This window comes from Melanerpes formicivorus, unplaced genomic scaffold, assembly GCF_026170545.1.
Source record: "Melanerpes formicivorus ecotype bairdi unplaced genomic scaffold, bMelFor1.0.p_v2 SCAF_45, whole genome shotgun sequence".
In the NCBI taxonomy this organism is placed as follows: Eukaryota; Metazoa; Chordata; class Aves; order Piciformes; family Picidae; genus Melanerpes; species Melanerpes formicivorus.
The window spans coordinates 412844-423281 of NW_027142397.1; the positions used below are offsets into that span (position 1 = coordinate 412844).

At 62.5% G+C, this 10438-nt stretch overlaps 1 protein-coding gene across 1 annotated transcript; it reads left to right on the forward strand.

Moving 5' to 3' along the window:
- Positions 1-1146: 1146 nt before the first annotated feature.
- LOC137451491 (transcription factor E2F2-like) lies at positions 1147-9960 on the forward strand. Its single transcript, XM_068159001.1, is given in 7 exon segments — positions 1147-1768; positions 7259-7346; positions 7778-7997; positions 8097-8255; positions 8448-8562; positions 8852-9193; positions 9195-9960. Coding segments are annotated over 7 exon segments (1350 nt in total). The 5' UTR covers positions 1147-1483; the 3' UTR covers positions 9336-9960.
- Positions 9961-10438: the final 478 nt, after the last annotated feature.

Sequence of the window (10438 nt, forward strand, 5' to 3'; positions counted from 1 at the left end):
AAGAGGTAAATGTCTAGAGGCTCCCGGCAAATGTCTGTGTGTCCTCCCCAAGCTGAGTTGGAATTTGGTGTCCAGGCGCATCTGCAGCGGAGGGCATGGTGCTGGGTGTGCCCATGTTTGTTAGCCTTCAAAGGAGGCTTCTTTACAGGGAAGTCCATCTGAACATCCCCAGCCCTGGGCATGAAGTTGCCTCAAGCTGGAGTGGAGAACGATGGAGAGGAGAATAGTGGAGAGGAAGGAACAGATGGAGAGGAGAGAATGGATGGAGGGCAACCAGGTGCTGGAGAGGAACCAACTACAGTGGCTTTCTGGGCTCCTTTGCCAGCACACCTGATGCACCCCCAGGACGTGTGGTGGGTGGCCAATGGCTGCACTGGGGACAGTGGGTGACAGGTTGGGTGAACTGCTGTGAGCGAACCTGGGGGTCACATCTGCTCCCGCTGAGTCCCTCTGGGTTTCCTGCTCCTCAAAACAGTGCTGACCCCTGCCCATTGTGCAGGATTGCTGCCAGATGGCTTCTGGCTGGAGGACCCCCAAATGTTTTGTTTCTCAGATGCAAACCACCCTGTACCCTGGGTGGCTCGGGATGGGAGCCCGTGAGGACAGGGAGTCAAGGGGGATGAGGGTCAGTGGGGATGGGGGAGTGATGGGGAGAGTGTGACAATGACGATGGCAGTGAAGTGGGACCAAGGAGGCACCAAGAATAGGAAGATGATGGAGACAAGGAGAGCAACAAGAAGGTGGGGGAGCAATAAGGATGTGGGGGTGTGATGGTGACAGGGGGGCGGTGGGTACAGGACAGGAGGGATCACTTCCTTCCAGGCCGAAACCCGCCACAGCCGGGCTTGGGTTCGTGCTTTAATTAATAATTAATAACGCCCACGCTCAGCCCCTCCCCAACCACGCCCACAGAGGTGGTCCCATCAAGAACACGCCCCATTTATTTGCATATGGCCATCCCCCCCTCTCGCTTAATCGCCAAGGCCCCTCCCGGGGCGGTGCCGCTAGCTGAGGCGGGAGGGGGAGGGGGTCCTGGCCTTGACGGCAGCCGCAGCCAATCAGAGCGCGGCATTTTCCGCGGGAAATCCGAATTTCGCGGGAGGGCGGTTGGTGCTTAAAAAAAAACCACAAAAAAAGAGGGGAAGCGAAAGGGAAAGGAGGGAGCGGGGCCGGGCGGCGGCGCAGCCGGCGTGGGGAGGGGGCTCTGGGTAACCCCGGCCCCGCCAGGGGTCATTCTGGGGGTGCTGTTTTCATTTCCCCGCCCGGCCCGTGCTGGCGCAGCCTCCGTGCTGCTTCTCTGCGCTTTTTTTTTTGCATGGGGGGTGTGTGGTGGTTCGGAGCCCGGCAGGCCCCCCCCAACCCCGTCCCCTGCTGCCCCAAAATGCCACACCTGAGATTGTGACCCCCCCTCCCCACCTCTTGCTGTAAAATCGCGGGGTGCTCCTGCCCCTCCTTCCCCCGGCTTCTCGGAAAGGACTTTGCAATGCTGCGGCTCCCCAGGGGAGTGTCCCCCGCCCAGGGGAGACGGGGCACCGCCCTCCCGCACCCCTCTCCTCCCCATCACCCGAAGAAGATCATGTCGGTGATGGGCTCTGTGGAGCAGGGGACTTCCAGCCTCGGTAGCCCCCCGTTATCCACCGGCTGTTTCACCCAGACCTGTGCACCGGCGGCTGTCAGCGTTCCCCCTCTCAGGGGTGGGGGTCTTTATGCCACCCCCCAAGGACCCCAGCTCAGGACTCTCCGCTCGGCCTCGGCGGGACGGCTGCCGGTAAGGTGTCTGCACCCCCTCCCTGCTTTGGGAATCGCTTCGGTCGAGCCTGGGGGGAACAGGGGGTGAGTGACCCCCGGAGGCACAGCATACATCCCCACCTTCCAAGCTGCGCAGCTGCTCTTGGGGTGTGCTGCCCCCAGGATGCCCCTTCGGGGCGGGGGGTGGCAGTCGAGGGCCCTGCAGTGGCTCTGCCCTTGCTCAATTTCCCCCGGCTCCCCCTTCCGCTTCTCGCCGGCGTTCGGCATTTTCCTTGTCGCCTACGGACACGGTTCGGGTATTGGTGCCGAGCCCGGGGGCAGCCACGGTGTGACAGCAGGAGTGGGGCAGGGACTGTCCCTCCCTGCTGGCCACTGCTGAGGCCACAGCTTGAGTCCTGGGGTAAGTTTTGGGGCCCTCACTCCAAGGACATAGAGAAGCTGGAACAGGTCCAGAGAAGGGCAAGGAAGCTGGGGAAGGGTCTGGAGAGCAGGGCTGGGGAGGAGCAGCTGAGGGAGCTGGGGGTATTCAGCCTGGAGCAGAGGAGGCTGAGGGAGAGCTCATTGCTCTCTGCAGCTCCCTGAGAGGAGGCTGGAGCCAGGTGGGGGTTGGGCTCTGCTCCCTAGGAACAAGGGACAGGACAGGAGGAAAGGCCCTACGGTTGCCCCAGGGGAGGTTTCTGTCCCTTGAAGTTTGTCAAGCCCAGCCCTGGAGGGCTTTCAGAGCCGTGGAGATGTGCAGAGGGCCATGGTTTGGCAGCGTCTGGCAGTGCTGGGTTCATGCTTGGTTGGACTCAATGCTCCTGAGCTTCTTTTCCAACCAAAACGGTTCTGTGACTCTATGAAACCTTTCTTTCATGTGAAGAAGTGAGGGCTGGGTGCTGCTGTGTGTTCTGGGGGCACTCAACCTGCCCAGTGTCTCTCCCTGCTGTGGGGCCAGGACCCCCGAGGTGATGCAGTGACTTGTCACCCAGGGAGGTGTGGGCACATGGGGCTGGGGTGGCTCAGCAGCACTGCCTAGCCTGGTTCCTGCCTGTGGCCACAGCAGGGTTTGCAATGTGGTTTTTTGGGTGTGTGTGAATTTGAGGCAATCTCCACGCTCTGTGGGGCACCCCAAAGCTCTGAAGCAGGGACCCTGATGGGGGTTACCACGGGGAGGGGGTTTCTGGCCCTGCCTGTGCCTCTGTCACCTAGCCTGGGGACAGGGCTTGCAAAGCTCAGCACCCACTGCCCTAAACAGGAACTTAAGCCCCAGGTTGGGTGCTGGTCCCATGCCCACCATTGGGGTGCATGGGCAGCTCTGCCCAGCCCAGCTCTCCTGCAGGATGGCCCCCAGTGAGCCCCTGGCCACTCAGCCCTGCTGGCAGCTGGCATTTAATTCCTGCCCACCCTAGCCTGGGCGCCTGTCCAGCCCTCACTGTGAGCCTCTGTTCTCCCCCAGATCCTGGGAGGGATCCCAGACCCTGCTAACTTCCATTCAATTTTTTTAAGCCTTGATTGATTTATTTATTCCTCCCCATTCCCTGATGCTTGGTGCCAGCTGGGGGTATTGCCATGGCTGGAGGAGACAGGGGGTGTCTTAGCTTCCTGCTTCAGGCCACGGTTGTGCTGCTGGCTGGCACCATTGCAAACACTGTCCCTGGGGGCTCTGGGGCCACCTGTCTCCTCCTTGGCCTCTTTGTCTTCCAACCATGTGAGATGCTGCATCCTCTGCTGCCAGGGGCTGTTCTTTAAGAACCCCTTTGCCGCCCCCTCCCCTAGCAACACCCCAGAAATTCACAGTCCCATTTCCATGCATCACTGTGGGCTGGGTTCAGGCTAACAGCCTCTTTGGCATCACCACCACCACCACCACCCATGCCAGGAGATGCTCAGGGCACTCCTGCCCTGGCTGAGGTGTGGGGAGGCTCATGGTACCCTTGCTTGTCCCCAGGTGCTTGGGGTGAGAGGATTTTGGCTAATGACCTCTGTGTCATCGCTGCCATCATCGTCATCATTCACTCCAGGGGATGCTCAGGGTGCTGCCAGCCATGACTGTCCCCTAAACAGGATCTGGGGGGGCTCATGTGACACCTGGGAACACGAAGTGCTCTGTCTGTTCTCTGAGCAGGATCTGGGAGGGGTTCCTGTGGCACTTGGGGATGTGGAGTGCCCCTGTGTCCCCCCTGGTAGCTTGCAGGTGGCATTGCCCTCTGCCCCCACCCTGTTCCCTGATGCTGTGACCCCATTCCCACCCCAGTACGAGGCTGGCAGCCACAGCAGCTGGGGTGCCCCACACCCCGTGTCTGGACACAGCCTCTGCGTGCAGATCCGGGCTGATGGGCGAGGAGCACTTCCCAGCGGGGCGACTGTGGCCGCTCCCAGCTGCTTTATGGCTTTGTGACCTGTGAATGATCTGGAATCACCTGGGCCAGCTGGAGGGAGTGGGAGAGCAGGAAGGGTTGTTTCTCATGGTCCACACCAGACTCAGAGTTCCTTTAGCCTCTCCTTTGAGGGTTCTGCAGCTGGGAAATTGTGCTTGCCCCCGTGAAAAACTTCATATTTTGGAGCAATACCAATCCCACCCTCAGCAGACCCCTACAGAGTCTCCATAGGGCGACCAGGACCCCTGCTGCTGGCCCTGGGGCGTCTCTGTAGGGGCCGTGGGATGTCCATAGGGACTCCCTGCGGGCTCCAGGCTGTCCCTGCCTCCTGCGTGCCAGGATGAGGCGTCCAGAGTCCGCTGTGCTTTCGGTTCCAGCTGGCAGGGCTGAGCCGCCCGTGCAAAGAGCACCCAGGGTGGCAGCCCCTGTGGGTGCTGGGCTGGAGCCCAGCCCTGGGGTGGGGAACTGCTTGGCAGTGCCCCAAATTCTGCTGGGGTGACCCAGGGTGATCCTGTTCCCCCTTGATCCCGTTGGTTTTTTTTCTGCATGGGTAGGAGGAGGGCATTGGAGGGGTGCAGGGAGCTGGGGAGGGTCCCTTTACCCTTGGAGGAGCTTCCAGCTCCTCTGACCTGGGCAATACCTCCAGCCAAGCCTTCCCCCTCCATCTGTGCTGGGACTGCTGGGATGAGACTCTTGGACGGGGGGGGGGGGGCGGGGCACAGCTTTCCTCCCTGCTGCAAGGTGGTCTTCCCATCCTGGGGCCTGAGCTGGGGTCAGCCTCCCTCCTCTGCCCATGGCGGGCAGAAAGCTCCATGACCACCCCAAATCTGGGCATCCTGTATGCCCCTGTCTCCCCCCTCCTTGTGCCACTAGTCCTCAGCCATTCCAAAGGCTGGGGGGGCCTGATCCAGCAGCCCTTTGGCATGAGCAGTGTCCCTGGCATGGGGTCATGATCCTGGGGTGCCCCACAGCCCCCCTGCCAGCTCGTCCCTTGGCACTGCGTTCTCATGCCTGGGGCAGGCAGCAGGGCTGTGGCACAGGGTAGGGGGAAGGGGGGGCCTGGGCAAGCCTGAAGAAGGCAGTGGGTGCTCTTGAAAGGCAGTGCTGGCAGGAGGAGCCTGCCATGGACCCCCGGGGAAGAGGGGTGCTCTGATGCTTGGGCTGGGCAGGGTGTAGCTGCTTGGCAGGCAGAGCTGGCAGTGGGCCCAGCCTGCCCCCCCTAGTGCCTTACCCCCTCCCCACCCAGCTTCTGCCCTTGCCCAGGGCATGGTCAAGAATCCTTTCCCACCTCCAGCATCATACTGGGGTGTAACTGCTGTGCCCCCATCCTGGGAAGCAGTGGCTGGGGAGTGGAGTTGGGGTTCTTGAGGTTTGGTCCCTGACCTCCTCCCTCATCTGCTCTGGTTCCTTCCCCCCCCCCCCACCCCCCGAGCCCTGGCAGGGTGCTGGGAGCCCCTTGCTGTGCCCCACTCAGCTGTTGTGTGCCTAATCCTGCCTGGCTGGGGGGTGGGCAGCAGCTGGGACACAGGAGGGACCCCCTTGTCCATTGTCCTTCTGGTGCGTCCCAGTAGTGCCTGGGCCCACCAAAGTGTACCCCCAACCCCAAATTGCATGTGGGGGAGCAGAGGGTCCTCTTTAACCCCCTGCTGCATGTGGGGAGGGGGGAGACCACTTTAGTGACTGTGGTCCTGGGGGGTCAGAGCTGGCTGGAGACACCACATTGCTTCTGCGCCTCAGTTTCCCCATTGCTTGGGCAGGTGGGGTGCAGCTGACACCCCCTCCCCCCTCAAATCTACAGCGGGAACACAGGGGTGGGCATGGCCATGGGTGTCTGGAGAAGCAAAGGTTTTGGTGCCAGCAGAATGGGGGGGCTCAGGCTGATGCTCTTCCCCCCCGCCCCGTCCCAAATGGTGCTGGCAGATGTGTGGGGTCTGATCCGGGGCAGGTGGTTCCCATGGGCTCGGCGGGAGCCGTCGGGGTGTCGGCAGCTCGGGGGCAGATCCGGGGGCGCGGGGGCCGGGACTGGGGGGAGCGTTCGCCGGGGAAAACCTGTTCAGGGAAGGGAGGGAGGCAGCAGATTCCCACAGGAGCTTGGGATCGAGCCGGCTCCCTGGGGGGGAGGAAAACAGCCCCCGGCACCTCTCCCGACGGCCCCCTCGGGTGGGAACAATACCGAGGTGCCCAACCCTTCCTTTCCCCAAAAAGTGGGGGTGTGCCCAACCCTTCCCCAAAACGTGGGGTGCGCCCCACGGAGCCGCTGTGGGAGCCGGCGCCGGGACCTGAGCACCATGCGGGACGCGCTGGGGGGGGCTCTGTGGGACAGCCCAGCCTGGGAGCAGGTACTGGGGGAATGGGGCTGGGGGGTGTCCCCCCCGAACTCCTCCTGCTTGCTTTTGGGGATGTGGGGGGGGGGATCCTGGGGCATGTGCATGTGGGGGATGGGGTGGTTCTGTGACCCCCCCGGCTCCTCTTTGCACCCACTTTGCTGCACTCCTTTCTTTGGCTTTCTTCTCCCCAGGGATGCTGGGGTGTCACTTGGGGGGGTCACTGGGGGGGCTGCTTGCCCTGGTGAGGGGCAGCTTCTGCGGGGAGCTGTCTCTGCACCCAGAGCCCGGCACCCTCCCCCCTACCCTGCCTCGCCCTACTTTCCCTCCAGCTGGGTGCAGGTGTCCAGGGCACCCAAGGGGCCCTGGGGAGGGCTGAGCCTCGCTGGTCCCAGGTGTGCCAGTGGCAGTTGAGTGTCCTTGGCTGCCTCCAGCCGTGTGTGGGGTGGGGGCTGTTGGGTGAAACTCTGCACCCCAAAGAGCCAGCTGGCAGGGTGGGATCCAGTCTTGGAGCTGCCACCGTTCCAGGGGCTCAGCCCCGTGGAGCTGTGCCGGGAGCTGGGGATGAGCCCCACAGCTGCTGGGGGGACTGGGGTGCTATAGAGGAAGCAGGCAGGAAGCCATGGGGAGGGTGCTTGCTGGGACCCCCCCCATCTCCTCCTCACCCTGCTCTCAGTGGGTGCTGCAGGAGCCCATTCCAGAAGGGATTTTGCAAATTAAGAGTCTCTTGCAAGATCCTCCCCACCCAGGGCTCAGCTGATGGCTCGGGGAGGGGCTCGGGGGTCTCTGGTTGGCCCTGACATGAAGCTTTCTCTCCTGCTCCAGGCCAAGAGGAAACTGGACCTGGAGGGTCCTGAATTTCGCACACCCAAGGGGAAGGGCAGGACACTGGTGCAAGTTCCCAGCCCCAGGAGTAAGTGGTGCTGGGTGAGACTGGGAGGGGGGACAGATCCTGTTTCCCCTCTCAGAACTGCTGCGATGTCCCCTCTGACCTCACCCAGGGTGACCCGAGGTGGCAGCGTGGGAGCAGCACTCAGCCCTCAGCCCCCAGCCCCTTCTTGCTGGGAGCCGATTCAGCTCCCTGGGCTGGCAGAGACCCCCGGGGCCCTTTCTGGGTTATTCTCCTGCCGGGTTGGGGTTGTGCAGGGTTCAACGTCCCCAGCGTGTCCAGCACCCTGCCACCTCTGTCCCAGGCTAAGGAGGGGACAGGGGCCTCTCGTGTTCAGTACTGTCACCTCCGCCCCACGTCCCACACCAGAGGGGATGGAGCAGTGTCCTGCGTGCAGCACTGTCGCCTCCACCCCACGCTAAGGAGAGGGTGGCCGGGGGGTCGTTTCCTTGCAGCCCCCAGGTCTCCCGGGGAGAGGAGTCGCTACGACACGTCCTTGGGGCTGCTCACCAAGAAGTTCCTGCGGCTGCTGAGCGACTCCCCCGAGGGCGTGGTGGACCTGAACGGCGCGGCCGAGGCGCTGGGGGTGCAGAAGCGCCGCATCTACGACATCACCAACGTGCTGGAGGGCATCCAGCTGATCCGCAAGAAGTCCAAGAACCACATCCAGTGGATGTGAGCCGCGCTGGGGTCGGGCACCTGGGGCAGGCTGGGCACGGCTGGCGGGGGGGGGTGCCGGCTGGGCTGTGGCTCAGGTGCCCTCTCCCCCCGCAGGGGCACAGGCATGTTCCAGGACACGGCGGTGGTGGCCAAGCAGCAGGCACTGCGGGGAGAGCTGGCACAGCTGGGCAGGGGCGAGAGGAGCCTGGACCAGCTCCTGCAGGATGCCAGCTGGCACCTCCGGCAGCTGATGGATGACGAAGCCAACCAGAGATATCCTTCCTGGGGGAGATGGGGGGGAATGGGGCTTTGGGGACAGGAAACACAGCTTTGGGGGAACCCTTCTGAGGCCTCTCCTCGGCTTGTCCTCCTCCGGCTGGGGGGGGGACGCCCAGAGGCTGGTGCTGGGGGGCTGAGCCATCCCAGTTGCAGCCCCTCCTTTTCCTATACCCTGCCCTTGCCCACGCTGGCCTACGTCACCTACCAGGACCTCTGTGCCCTGAGCCACTTCCAGGAGCAGACGCTGATCGCTGTCAAGGCTCCTCCAGAGACACGACTGGAGGTGCCAGATTTCAGCCAGGTGTGTGGGGGTGGGCACCAGGGCCAGGGTCACTGCCCTCCTTGCAGCAGGGTCATGGTGTGGGGGCTGCTGCATCTGCACCCTCCTTGGGTTCATCTGGAGCCTCCCAAGGGTGCAGCCCAGTGTGGCCCTGGGTAGTTTTGGGGTGTCTCCAAGGGGCTGTTTGACCCTGAGCTGGTTCTTTTGGGCTTAAAATGCCCTACTTGGGCCCCACATGTTCTGGGGACAGTGGGGTGCGATATGTGTGCCCTCCTTGGTGCCCTCACTGAGCCTTGCTTTCCCCACCCAGGACAACTTCCAGCTCTACCTGAAGAGCACCAACGGTCCCATTGAGGTGTACCTCTGCCCGCAGGAGATCACAGAGAGCCCCACCAAGAATCATGGTGTCCCCTCCACTGCCACCCTGCCACAGGACCATGCCTCTCCCCATTCCCCACCAAATAGCCTTGGTCCAGCCCCACAGACACCCCACAGCATCCCCCCGAGTTGGGGGGGCTCAGAAACCCCCTGCTCACCCTCCTCTCTGCCTCTCACCATCCCGGGGGTGTCCAGCTCACTGCTGGAGGTGGAAGCTGGGCTGCTGGGCTCCCCCCAGCCCCTCCTGCAGCAGACAGAGGACCAGCTGCCCTGCCCCCCCCCCCCACCTAGACTCAGGCTCCTTTGTCAACTTCTCGCCCCCCCTGGAGCAGGATGACTTTCTCTGGGGGCTGGAGGGGGAGGGCATCAGTGACCTCTTTGAGGCATACGACCTGGGGGACCTGCTGGCTGCCTGAGCCCCCACCAGTGCCTTTGTCCCCTCCAGTCATTTGTGTCCTGAGTGTGTGGGGACTCTGCAGGGCAGCTGGAGAGTGGGAGGTGGGTTGGGGAGTGTTGAATTGTCAGAGGGGGGTGGTGGTGGCTTTTGTTAGCCACCCTGGATGGCTTCTCCTCACTCTCCTGGGTCGGTTGTCACCTGAGGGCTGTGTTTGTCCCCTCGCTGGGCTCTGGCAGTGCTCCAGGGAGGTGTAAGCCTGTGGGAAGGATCCAGTCCAGTCCCAGCACTGCCACAAAACCATGGGGTGCTCCCCACTATTGCCCTCCCCGCACCCCACAGCTGCAGGATGGACTGGGGGTGCCTTTGGGTGCACAGGATGGGTTAGGGGCACCTTGGGGTGGCAGAAAAGCCCCTGCCTAGCATGGGCTCTGCTGGGGGTGTGTCATGTTTTGGGAGCACTGCAGTTGCTCCCCAGCAGGGTTTGGTTCTTTGGGGTCACACTGGGTTGCTGTGAGTGGCAAATTTTGCCATTGATGTCACCTTTGGGTGATGAGTTCCAAGCTCAGGTGTGGACGGACACTGCACCTGCAGCCTGTGAAATCCACGGCTCCAGCAAATCCCTGGTTGGGACATGGAGCCATATTTCCGGGGGGGGGAGGGGAGGGGAAGGGAGGGGAGGCTGTTGATGCTTCTTCCCCAGTCCCTACCAGCTCCTTCCAGCCTCTTGAAGCTATTGGTGCTGGAGGGACCAAAACTGGAGCATAGTGGGGGGTGGAGGGATGCTATCAGCTGGTGGCTGTAGCAGAGAGGGGCACGGGAAGTGGTGTGGGATGAGCCCTTGGACACGGGTGGGGGGCTAGAGTTATTCAATATGTGTTTATTGCACTGTATTTATAGAGGACCCCTCCCTCAGCATGGCACTGGCAGGCGTGGGGAGGTGGGAAGTTGGTGTGAGTCTATTTAAGTTGTCCTGCCTTGGGGTGGTTCTCCTCGGGGGTGGCCTAGGCCAGAGTGGGGTTTGGTTTGTTTTGGTTTTGGCATGGCAAAACTTGTGGCGTTTGATGTTTTCTGCCCGGGAGAGGGTGGAATTAAATAAAAGTTGGCGTTGTGAGGGGCTGGTTT